The 20,812-nt window shown below is 38.7% G+C and overlaps 1 protein-coding gene across 1 annotated transcript in view; it reads left to right on the top strand.

Annotated features, from left to right (window-relative positions):
- The window catches only part of LOC124553638 (protein RCC2 homolog), an 84,604-nt gene extending 77,924 nt beyond the window's left edge, over nt 1-6,680 (top strand). Inside the window, exon 9 of the mRNA XM_047127509.1 lies at nt 1,247-6,680. Coding sequence (XP_046983465.1) covers nt 1,247-1,417 — 171 coding nt within the window. The 3' untranslated portion in view covers nt 1,418-6,680. The remainder of the gene's footprint in view (nt 1-1,246) is intronic.
- The last annotated feature ends 14,132 nt before the right edge of the window (nt 6,681-20,812 follow it).

The raw sequence follows: 20,812 nt of genomic DNA, 5'->3' as shown, positions 1-20,812 counted from the left end.
GGAACCCAGCTACAGTGTTTACACAGAACAGCAACGCATTCCGACTTCTGTATATCATTAGTTTGTGGCGAGGTTTAAGCTAAAGCAAACACCCTTGTGCTCTTAGTTACATGGCTACCCTTTCTGTATACTAAAATAAATTGTTGCAATCCTTGGGAATTTTGGCAATGTCACAAGAAGGCTGATGTCACCTCTTTAGATTTCGTATGTGAAAGCCATTTTGTCGCTATTCTGAAGCTTTGCTAGTTTCAAATCGAACTTCTAATAATCTTTATTCCGTGGCAGCCCCCCTCTCCCGGCGTCAGCTATCTTTTTGTCCTTCTTGGGGATTTAGAATTGTGCTACGTAGATGTATGTTTTTGGGCCATTTCCGTACTGTAAAATCTTGAGTTTGTGTCGTAACAATGCTCAGTGAATCCACAACATTTTGGAAGGTATATACTCTTTCATCTTCTGCAAAGCACTGGTATCTTATCGGTCTGTCAGTTTCTGTAGCTATTGTTGGCAGTTGGCATTTAAAACAGTTCACTGTCACATGACCATCTGTTTAAAAGGTTGGCAGCTTGCACTTGATGTTCAGTTCTGCCCCACAAAATGCAGTGTGCTCAGTCTGTTGCATCCGATACAGGTTGGCAAGCTGAAAGCTTTGCTTATGCATTTCCATTGCTTTGTATGAAATTCCATTTAGCTCAGTCATATGGAGGCAATTGTTGAAGAAGGAGACTTTGACTTTTAAGAATTTCTATAAATCATTTCAAAGGTTGTATAAAGTTTTGGTTCCTTAAAATTAATAATATTTTTGCTTCTTAATTGAAAGCAGTTCTGATTTTTTTATTTATTTTTTTTTTTTATTGCAACTTCTTTTTGTTAAGCTTAGTAGCACTTTATCTTAATGTTCCTTCTGTTTTTCTTTTCTGCATGTATTACTTGTTTTGTTTATGTACCTCACTCTTAAGATTTGGAATAAAGTTCTGAAGTTCAGTTCCCCTAATTATTTGTCTATAACTGCTTTCTCAGTGTAGTCAGATCAGTAGATACAACCAAATTGATAATGTAGAATACCAGCTGAGGGCACATTATTCACCTTGATGAATATTTTAAATGGAGTTAAAATTTGCTCCAGTCTAGGGCTGAAACCCGGTTCCCCACCTTTTGCTGGTAGTGTGCTATTAACAGGGGAATGTGGTTACATTATTTAACTATTTTGTGTCCTGGAATCACTCCAGTAATTTTCTCTCATTTTCAGGGACTCGGTGAGCTCCGTAAATCTTCGACGACACCGATGGAAGTTAAGGCACTGGAGGGTGTGTATGTGAAGCAGGTCTCCTGTGGCATGGGACACACAATGTTCATTGCACGGAACGATAGTGAGCAAGACGAGGCCCGCCTTGCCAAATTGCCGGAGTACAGCCCTTAGGTCTGTCACAATACTGGCATCTGTTCCGGTCAGCGACGCTGTCACCTGCCGGTGCGTCGTGCTTCTGGACACTGCCGGTCACTTGTCCTAACTCGATTTGGTCTGTTTTTTATTGAGAGCATAGTCTCTTTAGAAATATACAGTTGACAGAGGTCGGTAACAGCAAGTAGTTTTTAAAGTCACAAGTTGGTAAAATTATGTTTAGTTCCACTTTCCATACTTCATTCTCAGCGCAATTTCAGAATCCCCCCCACTCCCTGTTTGATTTAGCAAGCCTTTCTCTTTCTGACATATTACTTCAGAACTGTCAGCTCACCATTCACATTATTTGTGGTTTTCCTGTTGAGGCCTAAGTCCAAGAAAATAACTACCATTTCCCAGTTTTATTTATTTTTCGTATTCTCTTCGAATTATCACCTTCTTTGAGCCGGTGAAGAATGTGTTTTACTGCCGATGCCTTTTGAGCGTGGATTTTTACAGTTGCTTTGAGGGAAACCTGTTAAAGTTTGTGAAATCAGATTGAAGCACGCGTACTAGGTGTTGCCGAATGATGATGTTATGTCTCTAGGTTACGAGTACATTTTGGTAACTTATGTCACGGTATCTCGAGAGATACTTGAATTTGTAGTTTTTTAAAAAAAAGAACAGTTAAAAATGTGTAATTTGTTTCACTAGGTGAAATGCAATACGCACACTCGCTTTGGATGCTCGGAACCTCTCACTGAGGATTGAGGAATGAAAGTGTCCTGTCTTGTGGTCAGTGGTTTGTCCTCTGTGAAAGTGTCTACATGTGTTGTTAGTATAGAATATGGCTGGGAAACTGACAGGGAATGGGATACTTGTTTGTACTTCATAATAAGTTGTCATTCTTCGTTTCCTCCCAGTCATTTACTGTTGTGTTGTTCTGTTTTGCTGCACAAGAACATTCCATTCTAGTAGTACTATCACTATACAGTAATTTGTCGATGGCAGTCTGGAAGGTGAGAAGAGCAGTAAGCACTGTGTCCTCCCTTACTGTCTGATAATCACATACTATAATTTTAATGTGGGACAGATTTGAGCTATTCTTTTTTGTTTGTTGGATTGAATACTTCTTTATGACAGCTAAGTTGACATTTTTTTTATTATTTTTTATAGCAAAAATGTCTTGTTACTTGCCATCTCAGTGCAGCCAATAAAAATTGGCAAGACTTAAGCTTCTAGCACAATTTTGATACATTAAGCACTACTGTTCCTAGAGAATTTTTACAGACTCCTTTTTTAAAAATCCTGAGATCTCTCAGCAGAAGATTGATTTGATAAAACTATACTCTGTCAGCTTCTCTTTTTAAATGACTCTGTAAAACTATGCTCTTATTTGCACTTAAACTTGCCTGGTTGTGGGTGAAAAAGAAACTATGAAAATTAAGAAAAAAAATATAAAGTGTGTATGCAAAAAGTTATTTTTTAAGAAACAAGAATATAAGAAAACATGTAGGATCTTACTAATGCTAAATAATTTAGGAGTAAACTACTATAGTTTGGCCATGTGCATTTAACTGTCATAATTTCTGTGACGGAGGTTGTGATTTGCTTTCCAAAAGCTACTTTTACTCTACAGTTAATGGTAAGGTAAACGAAGGATATAAAGTCCACTGTTCCATAACTTTTTGCCATGTTTATTACAAGAACAATGTGTGTGTGTGTGTGTGTGTGTGTGTGTGTGTGTGTGTGTGTTTGTTTTAAGATGCCAGTGTCCAAAGTATAATGTAGAGTTGTTCTCTTGTGATGTGTACTTTTTTAGTTATTAATAGCAAAAAAGTACAAACGTGTTAAAAATCAAACCTACTATAATGTAGTACTACAGATCTTTTGACATTAATGATTAATGTGTGAACATTTGTCATTGTCGTGTGAACATTCCATTACATAAACCATGACAGTTCATTTCTGCATGTTAAGATAAGAAATCATAAATTTGGATGTTTTTAAGTTTCTTGTATGTTGTATAACTCTTACCCGTGTGGAACAAGAATTTATAAGTACTTGTTGTCACAGACATAAAAAAATCAAAAAGTGAAATGTTAATGCCAATACTGTAAGTTGGGCAGATGGCATTTTTTTCTGTCATTTTAGGCACAGTGAATATAAATTTAGTTAGGCTGTAAAACCGTGGGCCTGAACAGTGCCATTCAGTTAGTCTTTTATTGTCAACATTCACCTTGTTGGGTCTTCAAAAATGTAGAACTTTGCCAGTCCACAAAAAGCTATTCTTTCTATTGGTGTGCTGCACCATTTTGGGAATTCGTTACATTAGTGTAAGTGGTAGAATGACAGTATTAGTAATGTCACATTGCAGTAGTACCAACATGTGAGACTGACTTGGAAGTTGCACATTTTTGTCTTAGGTAATACGTGTACATTCAAATTCGCAACATGCACAGTACGTGTCATCTGTAATTGATGTCCTGTGAACACTTCATCATATGTTTTAAGCCAGTTCTGTAGGGCACTGTCCATTAAAGACCGGAAATCCTGGACATATTCCCGTCATCCCATGGTGTGTGTTTCTTGTCACATGGTCCAGCAATGCAACATCTGGGCAGGGAATATTACTCTTCCAGTTGTATGCGATTCTTTCATTTATAGAATGTATAGCCAACGAGTAATCTCTTTAAATTTTTTGAATTGGAATATTGAGGCACACATTAACTGTTTTACAATATTAAGCTAAACAATCTTCTTTCACTTAATCATTCAAAGAAAGTGCACATTATTCCTTACCCATACACGACACAACTGCAGATTTTGGTTTAATGTCAGTCATTTGCCTCACAGTGTAGATATTTCTTGATCTTTATAGACTTTACAAGTTGTCATTTGTATCTGCCTCAGATTTGATAAGCAAGTGAAGGAGATTTGCTCACTTCAGTTTGCTGTAGAAATTTCACCTTTCGACCATGTTCTGTACTGTATCTGTGGCAACTGTACTTAACTCTGTATTTTTGTGTTGTCAGAGAATTTAATATGTACCCTGAATGGCTGTCTTACTGTTAGCCTGTCTCAAGAGTATTTGACATTTACTTTTGTACAAATGTAATTGTTTTATATGTGGCAGAAAGTAACGTGTATAGTGTACTTAAAGTAGAGACCTCTCACACAGTCTGATTGACAAAATTGTCAGTATTAATATTGGACAGTTATTGTTTGGTGATGTATCCTCAATAGGTGTTGCTCATTCTAGCCAGTCTGAAACACTCTATAGTCCATGTGTATCATCACTGTTTGTGAGGCCAGTGGAGTCAAAGATTAGAAGACAGAAATTTGTATGAATTTACAAGAGAAATGCCAAGTGATAAGCAAAACTATGCAGTCAGCTGAAAGGAATTTAGTTTATTGCTGTATTTTTAATATAGGTAGACAATCTGGAAAGTAATTTTAAAAATTATCTGTTTACAACAAGTAACCAAGCCATACATGAACATTATTAACACAAAATTTAAGCATTATTATTTAAAAATTGGTTAGAAGTGGAAGTGAAAGTACTGATGCCATCTTGTGCATTTTATTTATGAAAAATAATTAATCGGGAATTAAATCAAAGACTTTTTTAAAATGTTGACAAGAGTTAGTGATATTTAAAAAATAATTAGTTCCTGGAGATATGTTTTGTTTTCTACATTTTTACAGAAAAAAATCACATGGCAAAATTTTCATTCTGCAGCAGTATGCTAACTTGTGTGGAACCTCTGAATTGCATAGTTTTATGTTATCAAGCCTTTTTATTACTCACAGTGATGACTGGCTGCTCTCATTGACTTCTGTTCTTTTGACGTGTTTGTTCTATTTCCTAGTTTTCATTTTTGGTTATTATACACCTACAATCACCCACATAGGTGACATTTAATACTTCAGAGTAGATCTGTGTCTGAGTTATCTCCTTTAAACTTGCAACTGGTTGATGGAAGCTGCTGATATAATAATGTAATATCGTATGGAGAAACAGAGTTGAGCATTTACAAATTTTCCAAATATGTCCTTCACAGTTATTTTTAAAATGAAAGAATTCAGTAATTGGAAAAAACCATATTTGCACTCACTATATAGATCTCATAATGAAAAAGCTTTTTTGATGTACAGAATATTTTAAAGATGTAGAACATGGAAAAAGTGATTCATTATTTTTTACTGAGTTTAGTTTTTAAGAGTTGTAAATGGTTGTCTTGACTGCATAGATAAAATGGACCGGTATTATAGTTAATAGTATTTTTTGTGTGCTTTGTAAATTTAGAATTTAAACCTCTTTGGGACTTCCTTTTTGTGTCTATTTATAAGCATGACTGCTCCGGAAGAGAGGATGTTCAGCAAGAGTGAAAACTGACTGCATTTTGAATAACTTTGAGATTTATAGCATGTGCCTGAATTTTGGAGAGTGATTTAATTGTTGTACAATGTTGCTCCTATTTTAAAGTCAGAGCGCTTTAGTGAATATCTTCTCCCTGGAAAAGTTGGGAAGCAATTGCTGTGCCCATTTTGATGTAATTTCTTGTCTCCCTATGTACCTATTGATGTAAAACATAAATGCACTGGAAAAAGTGTGGTGGTACTAAGCACAAAGTAGCATTTAATTTAGTTGTAAGTCTTTTTGTTGTTTGCACAACAGATTGCCGCACTGAACTGATGGAAAGTTATAGTGATTTAATGAAAAAGATTTTTTCTATCAGTTTTATGGGCACAGAAATATCATATCTGTTAAGTGTAGAGGAGGAGTACAAAATTTCTCAGCATTCTTATTTTAAGTCCGGTTTTGAAAGTTGGTATGTGAATTTTGTAGCTTTAGGGGAATGTCCATCTTTGTATACTCTTACGATTATAACATTAATCTATTTAAGTGGAAGGGCATGTTAAGAGCGCCCTTATAAAACAAGAATTTTCTTGCCAGAATGTATGTACAGATATTTTGTGAGAGCAAATATTTCTCAGTGGGAAGGTACTCGGATGTGTGTTTTCAACAATTCGTGTACAACTCAGTCTATTCGTGTTCAGCAATTTTATTGTCCTTTCTCAATAGATTTTCTCAGATAATAAATGTTTAAGAAGAGAAACATCTTCTTGCAGTTACTTCAAAAAATTTTAACAATATACAATTTGGGAAGCCAAAAATATATATACAATGGTTCATAAGAATGGACTACTACCTCATAAAATAAGTTTTGTAAGTTTTTGTTCTTTGTATAGACTTTGAAAAAGAAAAAACTTTTCATCTGATGCAATAAAGCAGAAAATTCATGTGAAATTCATTACTATTATAATTAATACCCCACACCTACCCCTTACTCATCCCACAGTACATCAAATTGTGAAGAACTACTTAAGTTGAGATATGGTGACGAGAAAATCTCATTACAACTGAATTAAAGGCATGTAACAGTATACGATAATAAGGTACTTAAGATGTGAACCTGTCATCGCGATCATTGACTTGCCAACAGTCTCCTTTATGGGAATTGCTGTGCGACTGCCGGGGGGAGGATACTAAAGTCTGTGCATTCACCACTTCACTGTTTGCGTTTCCATATTTGGTAAAGGATAATGGCAGGCAGCAGCAACTTTGCTTTGGGGGAGCACTTAGTGACAAGTGGATGGGTCTGTGAACAGAAGCACAACAAAAAAAATATGATTCAGGTTATGGATAATTTACTTGAATGGTTCTGTAAAGAGCAACAAAATCTTCAGGCTTTGTGTGAAAAAAGAAAGTGTTTTGTTTGTCCCCACTAATGTTTTCCATCAACCTGAAGGGAAAATTGCAGAAGTTGTGTGCATCAGTGATGCAATCATCCTGCAAGTCGACCAGAAAGTGTGCTGCATGACTTGGAATTAAAAGCGCACACCGCAGCTTTACACAAAAGTGCTAACGTGCAATTCTGCAGCTGTTTAAGAGGATAAGTAGAACATAGAAGTGTATCAAGCTCTGCAAAGATGAACAGTGGTTCACATTCGTGCATTTTGGGCAAATAACTGTAAGCATTATTAGGGTTACAATGGAATAATTGCACTTGTAAAGAGACTTCCTGGCCACTCTGTATATTAACATTGAGAATTAGCAGCCTTCACAGTTAACTGCCCTTAACCTGCTAGATTGTCCATGCTAAAAACGTTGTAAGTGAATGCAATATGACCAGTGTCAAGGGCAGTTTTAACAAAAGCTGTAGTATTTGTACTATTTTACAAGAGTACACTCACAGTTGTCAGAGAATAACATTTCTCTTAAGTATGGAAGTATATTACATTGAATGTTGTGGTGCTAGTAAGGGTTTTCAGTCTGCGTAAGCAAATTATTTATGGTGTTGAAGAAGATACTTTTTTTTTTCATCGTTTAATTTGCAGGTTCCCAATTTCTAGCCCTGTCGTCAGGCAGCTTGCTGAAACAGAGCTGTGCCCTGAATGTTAGACAAGGGGGTCAAATTCCAACAGAAATTATTTTACTTTCTAGAGTTGTCTGAATTGTAGGTCGAATGAAATTTATTTTATTGTAAGTCACATATGCAGTAAGAATTAAGATACATTTACTGTATGCTGGTGAACGTTAATAACACTGACAAACTGCAGGAAGGTGTTCCTGATTGAATATGGAGGAAAAGAGATCCTACGAACAAGTGTGTGGAAACGGACAGTGTGCATGCAGTGACAATAAGTCATCCTGGAACACAGTACGAAGCTGCATTGCATCTGTGCCACAATAGATATTTAGTGGTCTCCGTGGGATGCAATGAACTCATCCATCACGGATCACCCCGTCCTAACCGTCGTACGTTCTTGAGGTGTCGGCAAACTATAATGCGGGAACCGCATAAACTTACATATTGTCAAAGGCACATTCTCGAGCAGCCTAGGCACAGTGTTTTACAGAAAGTCCAGATACGTTTCTCCATCGAGGCATTGTGGAATCGTAACCGGTCCAGGTAACCGTGGTTGCCAAGAATCCCTGCCACGCGTCGATGCTGATGAGACACCTGAATTACCTGTAGACCACAGATGACGATTATGCAGACTGATGATGCCAGGTTGTTTCATCAATAAAGAGAACTGATGACAGAAATCTCAGAATTGTGGTGGTCTGGTGCAAAAAAACTGTAGACAAAATCCTTCTCGTAAAGGGAAATCCACAGCTAATAATCCTTGCACTCCGTGTGCAGGTGATAGGGATAGTAGCGATTGTCATGCAGGGTACAACAATTGTTCTTTGGCTTACACCACAATGTCAGGCCACTCGCCTGGAGCTTGTACGAGGGTTCATCTGAATATCTTGTAGAACCTGGTCCTCCAGGTCTGGTGTAAGCACAGTCCGCTGCCTCTCTGCTCGTTTATGTGTCTGAAAGGACCCGTGATCACACAAATGACCAAAAAGGGCAATGTTGCACGGTGTTGGTGTCTGTGAGAGTACTTGTTTTGGAACAGCTGTGCTGACTCGACTTGGCTGTACACAAACATCATTTCGGCTTGTTCCCAACATGAGTACAGGACCATTATGCTGCATCGACCACACAGGCTGCAACACATAAGGAACACACAGCATGTGGTCAGAGGAACTTTAATTCATCAGTCCCATTTACCGTGGCAATGATGCATTTTCATACACGTGTTCACAGGACCTTTCTCCTCCACTTCCAATCAGGAATCTGTCCCTGCAGTTTATCGCTTCTGTATACACAAATATTCCACACCATCAAATAATCGGGGCACCCCAGTTTTAAAGGCGGGAAAAGAAGAGGAAATATTGGCTTTAATTTGAGTTTTATTTACAAAAAAATTATTCTAACATAATGGTTCTATTTGTCACATTCATTGTCATCACTAACGGAAGAATTGTGTGTGCCGTCATTTTCCCATTGAGTGTCGTCCTCGGTTCCGTCCACTAAATTTGTGATACCACATTTCTTGAAAGACTTTTCCACCCGTGGTAGCGGAGTGGAGTCCTGTGCACATTTCACCCGCTCACAAATCTCGATTTTTCCATTTGGCACGAACTTGTGGTTTTTCATCGGCCATCCGTTCCATTTATCACTGTTTCGAGTGCAGCTTTGAATGGCTAATTTATACACACGTCTAGTGATTGCAGGACGGATGTTAGGTTAGGCCTCCAGGGATTATGACCAAATCAGTTCTCGCACTTCCTCAGCTGTATGTTTGCGATAGCTGTTCTGGACCGACATGTTACGTAAATTCAGTAACGCACCAGGGAGATGTTGCCGAAAACACGTCACCCTGTCAACTGAAGGTCATTGTCATTCATCACTTTCACCAATATGCCTTTGACTGGTATTTTAGAATAGTTTTCCTTATAAGTATCACATTAGGTGCAGTGTTACCAATTTATCACCTAGCGATGAAAATTCACTACCTTTCCTTGTAATCGCTTGGAAGCCAGTGAGTGATGGTAGTTTTCCTTCAGAAACCTAATCCATTTCAACTGGAAAAATCTCGATGTCCAGCCTTGAAACCAATGATGTTTAGTTCTTTGGCTAAAACCAATGCTTTGAGTTAGCACATTTCACTAGTCCTTGCCCATCCATATTATCACTCCTCACATACATGATCGTAGAGTCTTTTTTTGAGGTCTTGCTTTTTGTTCGAAAAATGCCTGGTGATTTACCGTTCATTTCTTGAAGTTGCATTTTGTTCTTTCACCAGTCGTGAATACAGCTTTCGGTCACATTGTACTTTCTTCCTGCTGTGTGGGTTTGGATATTATCTGCTTCTTCAATAATTTTAAGGTTTTCTTTAGCCGTGCAAAAGTGTTAACGAGTACTTGTAGTCATAATTAACAGGTAACACATGTGAAACTTAAAATTTCTCCAGCGAATTAAATGTTCGAAGAGATTTTGGGATTGCAGCAGGTCGTCATAAACTTCACTCCACAATATCTCAACTGGACACCTGCCACTCATCTTTGAGTAAGTCATCGAAGTCTGGTCAAGAAGTTCTTTGCTCCGCCCTATATAGTGCATTGGAGTATTGCCGTGCGTGCATCGAAGTCACAGTGACAGATAGACCACACCACCCGTCAAAGATCAGCTGTCTTCGGTAGCCACAGCCACCGGAGTATTTTGCCATCTTTGTCTGTAGTGATGGGATTCCATACTTTATCCAGCTGGCAATTGCTGTTAAGGTTCATTAGATTTTCTGCGATGCATATTCCAACAGATTCTTTTATAATGGAATCCCAAAAACAATGTTGCTGTGGTTCATGTGTTGTCATACTCCATTGTACATTTGTTGGAAATGCGATGCTTCGCAACTGCAGACTTGCTGGATAGCAAAAGGCGAGTGCAACGTTTGTGTTCTGTGCATCATTCTTACGTCGTCCGTGTTGTTTGTCCTATGTAGGCCATGCCACACTGGTAAGGTATTTTGTAAATTCCCGCCTTTCACAATAACAAATTATACTTCACTGGTCCCAGCAGGTCCAAAATCTTAGATGGTGGGCAGAAAATCGCTTTCACCTGAAAATTACTAAGAATTCTCGCAATTTTGAGTCTTGGTTTTGGCACAAATGTCCTGATGTCCCAAATACATCATTTGGGACACCCAATTGTCCCAGTTTTTAATTGAGAAACAAAATGTGTGCAGTAATTAAATATTAATGAAAAACTAGTTTCCTAGGGGTAGAAGGATTTAGAAATACATATGTTCACAGTATATAAGCCTACCACATTTGGTTTAACTTACCTTATACCTAAAGAAAGGGTAAGAGGTGTGTTGAAAAGATACCGATCTTCGTCATCTTCTTCAAGACAAGTATAAACAGAAGCAAAGTAGGTATAAAGGAGCAACATTTAACTGAGACCATTTCTCTTAATAGTACTGCAGCCACATGGAGTCAATTTTTTTGAAGAATGTGGGTGTTTCGACAAGTGGTAGCAATGCTTATTCCATTTCGTTTGTCATGTATACACGCTTGCCCTAGCAGTTTGAAATATTGAATTTTAATATGAAATGTATAATTTGTATCTGATTACAGATTAGTATATTACATGGTTTTTAGGATTAATAAATCGCACCTAAGTACCTAGTATGGGATTAAACATGCAGAAAATATATCCAGTGTGTTACAATAAAAAAGTAAATACGTCTCTTTTTATTTCTGAAGAAAAGAATTTTATTTGTTTGTGATATTTTCCTGTCCAATTAACAAAATGAAGGTACAGTCTTACTATGGATTTTTCAGCTGCTGCACTGTTTTAGTCCTGTTATCGATTTCAAAATATCACGATAACTGATAAGAAAGGTAAGCTTAAGTGTAGTTGTGGTGTTAGATATAAAGTCTAAACACACGTGTCCTGATTTTCTCTCTCTGAAATCACATAAAACATTACTTTACTGGCTGCAAACATTTTTTCACATTAAGTCAATCTTTTCTAAAAGAAAAAGCCACGGTATAACTTTAGACACCAAAACTGAGAAATACGCAGGTCATTTTCCATCAGTGACAGTTCTGTATACAGCCGTAACAGACCCATCAGTGTGTTGAGGTTTCACGGAGAACAAATGTTGCCAGACTGTAGTCATTGTGGTAGGGCCACAGCTCCTAGCATTATGGTATGGGGTACCATTGGCTACACAACACAATCACCTAGCTGTAGCAGGTAATTTGGACAGCAGGCATTCCATTTCTTGCGTGTTTAGATCAGTGGCTGTGCCTTACTTTTGTAGCACAATGTTAACTAATGCGAGACCACATGTTGCCTGTATTGCTTTGTTGCCTGGCCAGCACACACTCCAGATCTGTTCACCCCTTGCAAACATCTGGTTACAAGTTGCTGAGAGACTGGCAGGCCACCTATTGCCAGTCACCGTGATCTAACTCTGGCACAGGAGTACACGTATCTAACATCTCAGCTCAGTTCAACAGATGTGACAGTTCTGTATATTTAATTTCACAATTTGCATACCACCTACCAGTTTAATTGTGTACCCACAATAAGTAATTTTTTTATATTTTCCATTGTTCGTTGTTTGCAATTTTAGTGGCCAGCGGTACAGTTATGTGCCAACAGCCTTAATGCAATGGTAACATCGGTTTCCGTCGGATCACAAAAGTTAAGCACTGCCGGGTTTGGCTAGCACTCTAGCGGGTAACCTTCCGGTTCTGCCGAGCGCTGTCTGTGCGCTGGGTGCACTGGCCCTCGTGAGGCTGACTGCAGAGCTACTCGATTGAGAAGCAGTGGGCCCGGTCACGAAAACTGATGACGGCCAGGAGAGTGGTGTACTGACTGCGTGCCCCACCGTGTCTGCATCCAGTATCGTTTGTCGGCTGAGAATGACACGGCAGAAAATATAGTTCTGTGCACACTGTCTGAATCTGTGCTTTCAGAATGCGTCTAGTTCTCTGTTAGCTGATAATGCAGTCAGCAGTAATAGCTTGTGACAGTTGCTGCAGTTTCATCACAACTGGTGTACAGTAAGGTATCGGAATTGAATGACTGTAGGAAGATGCGAGACGACTTAGACAAAATTTCCAGTTGGTGTGATGAATGGCAACTAAATGTGGAAAAATGTGAATTAATGCAGATTAGTTGGGAGATCAAACCTGCAATGTTCAGATACAATATTACTAGAGTCCTGCTTGACACAGTCAAGTCATTTAAATATCTGGGCATAACACTGCAAAGTGATATGAGGTGGAATGAGCATGTGAGAACTGTGGTAGGGAATGTGAGTGGTCAACTTTGGTTTATTGGGTGAATTATAGGAAAGTGTGATTCATCTGTAAAGGATAACACATATAGGACACTGCTGCAACCTATTCTTGAGTACTGCACGAGTGTTTGAGATCTATACCAGGTCGGATTGAAGGAAGACGTCGAAGCATTTCAGAGGCGGGCTACCAGATTTGTTACCGGGAGGTTCGAACGACACGTTAAGTGTTACAGAGATGCTTCTGGTCCTGAAATGGGAATCCCTGGATGAAGGCAACGTTCTTTTTGAGAAAATTTACAGAACCGGCATTTGACGCTAACTGCCGAACAATTCTACTACCACCAACATACAGTGTGGGTAAGGACCGTGAAGATAAGGTACGAGAAATTATGGCTCGTACGGAGACTTACAGTCGATCATTTTGCCCTCACTCTATTTGCGAGTGGAACAGGAAGGGAAATGAAAATAGTGTTACAGGGTACCCTCTGCCACACACCGTACGGTGGCTTGCGGAGTATGTATGTAGATGTAGATGAAACAGTTACTATTGAAACAAATACTGAAGCTTGGACAAAGCTGTGTATATTACAGAAAATGCAAATAGTGGCTTCAGTCAGTCAATGTGAAAGCCTGTACATGAAAATGAAAGGAGAGAGAGAGAATGTCAGTGCATATCAGAACGTCACATGGAAGTCTCTCAAATTTAACAGATTTATCATGGAGATTGCGGGCTAATACCATACTGCCATAAAATTCAGTAAGGAGGATGGAATGGCTGTGTGTGCAAAAAACTAATGTCAGTTCGAGATACTAAAAGTTAAAGGATATTGTGCTGAACGGTAGTAGAGCACGAAACGTGTGAACCTTTAGTGCATACACAAGTGTGTATGTCAAGGTTCATAAAGCAGCTAAAAACAGTTTTAATTAATGTTATGCAGATTATCTGGAGAGTTGTTCTTTGTCAAGACTTTAATGTTAATTTTCTGTCAGATAGTACAGATCTCAGGCATATAAAGTTGTTGGCGTTTGCCTTTGGATTATTTTCCGTAGCGAAATTCCTTACGAAGGCTGGAGGGCATACTGCAACAGCCTTTGAAAATCTTTCTAAACACAACAGTCTTAAGTAATTTAGCTGTAAAACCAATAGTTAAATAGTTTATCTGACCATGATGATAAAATGTTAACAATAAAATCAACTGATTAGTAGAAGTCAAACAATGCAAAGTGCAGATGGAATAAAAACATTGTAGAAAGGATAGATTGCTACTCGCCTTATAGAGGAGTCTGTCAGGCACAGTGAAAAATACTACCAAAATATTAAAGCTTTTGGCCATGTCCTCTTGCAGTAGAAAACACGTTCCCACAACTCACACAGACATAGCCAGTGTCTCAGGGTGCTAGAACACGACCAGTACAGATTGGATAGGTACAAATTATTGAAGAAAAGCCCTGTATCATAGAATCAAAAAATAATGACTTTATCACAGTTTTTAGAGAGACAATACAGAAATAATACTGAGGAGGTGGTAAATTTAACCTTGATACATTGTTTCCTCCAGCACTTTGAATCTTGTTTCCCAATAAAACATATACGGGTAAAATAAAACAGAAGCAAATCAAAATATAGCTATTTCCTGCGATTAAAGAATCTTGTTGCAAAAAGCGAGAGCTGTAGTAATTCAGAGAACAAGCAGTAGTCGAAACTCCAATACCACTAGTATTGTCAGATCCTCCAGACTGCCATTAAAAAAAAGAAAACTTAGAGGACAACACTCAAACAATTAAACAGTGAGTATTTAGAGTAGAAACAATGTGGAACATTATCAAACAAGAAATAAAAGTAGAACTATAAATGAAATAAGGCCTCCAGAAATAGCTCTCGCAGAGGATGCTAAGCACAATAGTGTGTATTAAGAGTTTCTTCCTGTTACAAGAGCATATAATGCGTGGAAGAGTGACTACTTAATTGCCCTGTTTGTGCTGTAATGAGCCTCATCTCGTCTCCATGGTAACTATGAGAGTAGTACATAGTGGAATGATGAATATCTCTAGAATCTTCACTTAATACTGGCTTTTGAGACTTTGTAAACAGGCTTTCACAGGATAATTGGCATCTATCTTCAAAATTCTGCCAAATCAGATTTTTCATTTTTTCTGTGATGCTCTACATTGAGTCAAGCAAATCTGTGACCATTCGTGTTGCCCTTTATTGTACCCACTCAATATCTCCTGTCAGTCATATTTGGTAAAGTGCTCACACTTTGAGCAATATTCCAGGATGGGACACACATTTGATTTGTGCGCAGTCTCTTTTGTAGAGTGACTGCATTTCCCTAGAATTCCACCTACAACTGTGCCCATGTGATCATCCCATTTCATACCTGTACAAATGGTTACACGCAGATATTTATACGAGTTGACAGATCTCAACTGTGACATCAATGGCTAGTCATAGGATGCTACGTTTTTTTCTTTTTCTGAAGTGGATAACTTTACATTCCTGAACATTAAATCAAGTTGCTAACCTTTGCACCACTTTGAAATCTTACCAAGATCTGACTGAATATTTGTGCCGACTTTTTCAGACAGTGCTTCATCATAGATAACTGCATCACCGCAGCGAGGTTTCCATGTAATAATAGGTCTTCCTTTATGAGTAAACATGTCACACCTCAGGGCACTGGGTAGAGATCTGTGGTACTGACGACTCTCTGCTGTAATCATATAGTGCTTTGTGAAAATGGAAAAAAATTGAGTTTTGAGCAGTGCCTAAAAACTTTGTGAAGAGAGTTTTGAAAGCAAAGGAAATTTTTGCCGATTTTTGGAACTCACTGGGGGAACATGATCCTTTGTATTCAACAGTTGCCAAGTGGACAAACGAGTTTAAATTTGGTTGGGACAGTTCAGATGGTGATCAGGCCATGATGTGTCACTACCCCAGAAATTATTGCAAGAGTGCACAAAATGATCATGGAGGATTGCTGACTGAAAGTCTGAGAAAATTCTGAAGTTGTAGGGATGTCACGTGAATGGGCAGTCACATTTTTACAGTGGAATTCAGTATAAGAAAATTATCTGCTAGATGGGTGCCACAACTCTTAATGCAGTTTGTGACCACAGACGAAACTCAAATCCACTGCTATACACTAGAGACAACGGTCAAATAAGTGGAAATGTTGATTCACTACCACCAAAGAAAGCAAAGGCAATGCTGTCGGCCAGAAAGGTCATGGTGCAATGTTATGGGCTGCAAAAGGGGTTCTGCTGTTAAATTATTTTCCCACTAATCAATTACACGACAATACTACACTAACCTCCTACACCTACTACAGCAAAAGAGATGTGAAAAAAGGCCAGGTTTGCAAGGGAGAAAGCCATCTTTAATCAAGACAATGGGCACCCACATGCAATTGTCATTGCCGTAGCAAAAATACACGAACTGCGACACGAATTTTGCACACCCACCTGTTTTGGCTCCATCAGACTTCCATATCTTCCCGAAGCTCAAACTTTTCTTGGTGGACTGAGATTCTCTTCAAATGGAATCTGACAGCCGAAGCTGACAGGTATTTTGCAGGCCATTTTCAAGACAGGATAAAAGCATTGGAACATTGATAGACCAAGTGCATTAGTATACAAGGAGACTAAGCTGAAGAAGAAAAAAGTTTCACTGTGATAAGTTATTTCTTTCTATTCCATTCTGACAACTTTTCAAACTACTCTTGTACTTCTCTGGGGCACACCTGAAGTTACTTCTAATTCCATCAATGAATCTAAATCCGAGCTAATATGCTGCTTCATCTCTACCAAGAAATCCCTAATCCAGTCACAAATTTTGTATAATACCCCATATAATTATTACTTTTATTATCAGTTATTAGTGTGGTACCACATGAAAAGGCTTTCAGAAGTCAAAAAATACTTCATCCAGCTGATTTAATTGATCCGTGGCTTTCAAGCTGTCGAGTGAGGGAAGTGCAAGTTGAGTTCACATGCTCTAGGTTTTCAGAATCAATGCCCATTGGCATTGAGAGATCATTCTGTTCCAGATACCTGCGTCATGTTTGAGCTCAGAATATGTGCTAGGTCTCTGCAAAAGATGGATGTCAGTGAAGAAAGACGGTACTTTTGTGGATCACTTCTGCTACCCTTAATGGAGACAAGTGTGACCTAAGCATTCTTCCAATCACAGTCTTTTGTTTGAGAAACCTACAGCAGACTATGATTAAAAGATGTGCTGATTCAGCTGCAAATTCAGTACATAATAAGATAGGGATTCCAACAGGTTTAGTTTTAATGATTTCAGCTGTTTCTCAATGCCACTGACACTAATACCTTTTTCACTGATCTTTGCAATGGTACAAAAATTCAACTGGGACAATACTACAGGATTTTCCTTTCTAAAGGAACATTTGAAAATGGAGTTCAGCATTTCTGCTTTTGCTTTAGTGTCCTCAGTTTCAGTCGCTGTCTCATTCATGACTGGACACTAACTTTGGTGCAACTACCAGCCTTTATATATGACCAGAATTTCTTTGGGTTTGTGAGTGATTCTTCAAAAAGCATTCATGGCTTCATGCATTGCTCTTTTGACAGCCAAACGTTCTTAATTTTGAACCTCTCTATCTGTAGACCTATGCTTTGTTTTACACTTGTATAGAAGTTTGTCTACAGTGATTATAGCATGGAAAATATAAATCCTTCTACTTGTTTTAGTTCCCCTCTGTACTTCGTAATTTTTGGTGCTACAACAGCCTCATGGTTGTTGTTGTTGTTGTTATAGTCTTCAGTCCTGAGACTGGTTTCATGCAGCTATCCATGCTACTCTATCCTGTGCAAGCTTCTTCATCTCCCAGTACTTACTGCAACCTACATCCTTCTGAATCTGCTTAGTGGATACATCTCTTGGTCTCCCTCTACGATTTTTACCCTCCACGCTGCCCTCCAAAGCTAAATTTGTGATCCCCTGATGCCTCAGAACATGTCCTACCAACCGATCCCTTCTTCTAGTCAAGTTGTGCCACAAACTCCTCTTCTCCCCAATTCTATTCAATACTTCCTCATTAGTTATGTGATCTACCCATCTAATCTTCAGCATTCTTCTGTAGCACCACATTTCGAAAGCTTCTATTCTCTTCTTGTCCAAACTATTTATCGTCCATGTTTCACTTCCATACATGGCTACACTCCATACAAATACTTTCAGAAACGACTTCCTGACTCTTAAATCTATACTCGATGTTAACAAATTTCTCTCCTTCAGAAACGCTTTCCTTGCCATTGCCAGTCTACATTTTATATCCTCTCTACTTCGACCATCGTCAGTGATTTTGCTCCCCAAATAGCAAAACTCCTTTACTACTTTAAGTGTCTCATTTCCTAATCTAATTCCCTCAGTATCACCCAACTTAATTCGACTACATTCCATTATCCTCGTTTTGCTTTTGTTGATGTTCATCTTATATCCTCCTTTCAAGACACTGTCCATTCTGTTCAACTGCTCTTCCAAGTCCTTTGCTGTCTCTGACAGAATTACAATGTCATCGGCGAACCTCAAAGTTTTTATTTCTTCTCCGTGGATTTTAATGCCTACTCCGAACTTTTCTTTTGTTTCCTTTACTGCTTGCTCAATATACAGATTGAATAACATCAGGGAGAGGTTACAACCCTGTCTCACTCCCTTCCCAACCACTGCTTCCCTTTCGTGCCCCTCGACTCTTATAACTGCCATCTGGTTTCTGTACAAATTGTAAATAGGTTTTTGCTCCCTGTATTTTACCCTTGCCACCTTCAGAAGTTGAAAGAGAGTATTCCCGTCAACATTGTCAAAAACTTTCTCCAAGTCTAAAAATGCTAGAAACGTAGGTTTGCCTTTCCTTAATCTTTCTTCTAAGATAAGTCGTAAAGTCAGTATTGCCTCATGTGTTTCAACATTTCTACGGAATCCAAACTGATCTTCCCCGAGGTTGGCTTCTACCAGTTTTTCCATTCGTCTGTAAAGAATTCGCGTTAGTATTTTACAGTTGTGACTTATTAAAAATGATAGTTCGGTAATTTTCGCATCTATCAACACCTGCTTTCTTTGGGAATGGAATTATTATATTCTTCTTGAAGTCTGAGGGTATTTCGTCTGTCTCATACATCTTGCTCACCAGATGGTAGAGTTTTGCCAGGACTGGCTCTCCCAAAGCCGTCAGTAGTTCTAATGGAATGTTGTCTACTCCCGGGGCCTTGTTTCGACTTAGGTCTTTCAGTGCTCTGTCAAACTCTTCACACAGTATCGTATCTCCCATTTCATCTTCATGTACATCCTCTTCCATTTCTATAAGATTGTCCTCAAGTTCATCGCCCTGGCTCTCTTTTCTCCAAAGGTCTCTTTAATTTTCCTGTAGGCAGTATCTATCTTGCCCCTAGTGAGGTAAGCCTCTACATCCTTACATTTGTCCTCTAGCCATCCCTGCTTAGCCATTTTGCACTTCCTGTCGATCTCATTTATGAGACGTTTGTATTCCTTTTTGCCTGTTTCATTTACTGCATTTTTATATTTTCTTCTTTCATCAATTACATTCAATATTTCTTCTGTTACCCAAGGATTTCCACTAGCCCTCATCTTTTTACCTACTTGATCGTCTGCTGCCTTCACTACTTCTTCTTCTACTGTACTTCTTTCCCCCATTCCTGTCAAATGTTCCCTTATGCTCTCCCTGAAACTCTGTACAATCTCTGGTTCGTTCAGTTTATCCAGGTCCCATCTCCTTAAATTCCCACCTTTTTGCAGTTTCTTCAGTTTTAATCTACAGGTCATAACCCCAATTGTGGTCAGAGTCCACATCTGCCCCTGGAAACGTCTTACAGTTTAAAACCTGGTTCCTAAATCTCTGTCTTACCATTATATAATCTATCTGATACCTTCTAGTATCTCCATGATTCTTCCATGCATACAACCTTCTTTTATGATTCTTGAACCAAGTGTTAGCTATGATTAAGTCATGCTCTGCGCAAAATTCCACCAGACGGCTTCCTCTTTCACTTCTTACCCCCAATCCATATCCACCTACTATGTTTCCTTCTCTCCCTTAGCCTAGTCTCGAATTCCAGTCATCCATGACTATTAAATTTTCATCTCCCTTCACTACCTGAATAATTTCTTTTATCTCATCATACATTTCATCAATTTCTTCATCCTCTGCACAGCTAGTTGGCATATAAACTTGCACTACTGCAGTAGGCATGGGCTTCGTGTCTATCTTGGCCACAATAATGAGTTCACTATGCTGTTCGTAGTAGCTTACCCGCACTCCTATTTCCCTATTCATTATTAAACCGACTCCTGCATTACCCCTATTTGATTTTCTATTTATAACCCTGTATTCACCTGACCTTGTTCCTCCTGCCACCAAACTTCACTAATTCCCACTATATCTAACTTTAACCTATCCATTTCCCTTTTTAAATTTTCTAACCTACCTGCCCGATTATGGGATCTGACATTCCACGCTCGGATCCGTAGATCGCCAAATTTCTTTCTCCTGATAACGACGTCCTCCCGAGTAGTCCCCGCCCGGAGATCCAAATGGGGGACTATTTTACCTCCGGAATATTTTACCGAAGAGGACGCCATCATCATTTAACCATACAGTAAAGCTGCATGCCCTCGGGAAAAATTACGGCTGTAGTTTCCCCTCGCTTTCAGCCGTTCGCCGTACTAGCACAGCA

Source organism: Schistocerca americana, chromosome 11 (genome assembly GCF_021461395.2).
Source record: "Schistocerca americana isolate TAMUIC-IGC-003095 chromosome 11, iqSchAmer2.1, whole genome shotgun sequence".
NCBI classification, from domain to species: domain Eukaryota; kingdom Metazoa; phylum Arthropoda; class Insecta; order Orthoptera; family Acrididae; genus Schistocerca; species Schistocerca americana.
Note: the sequence above shows the minus strand (reverse complement) of the source record. Positions and strands in the feature narration are given on the sequence as shown.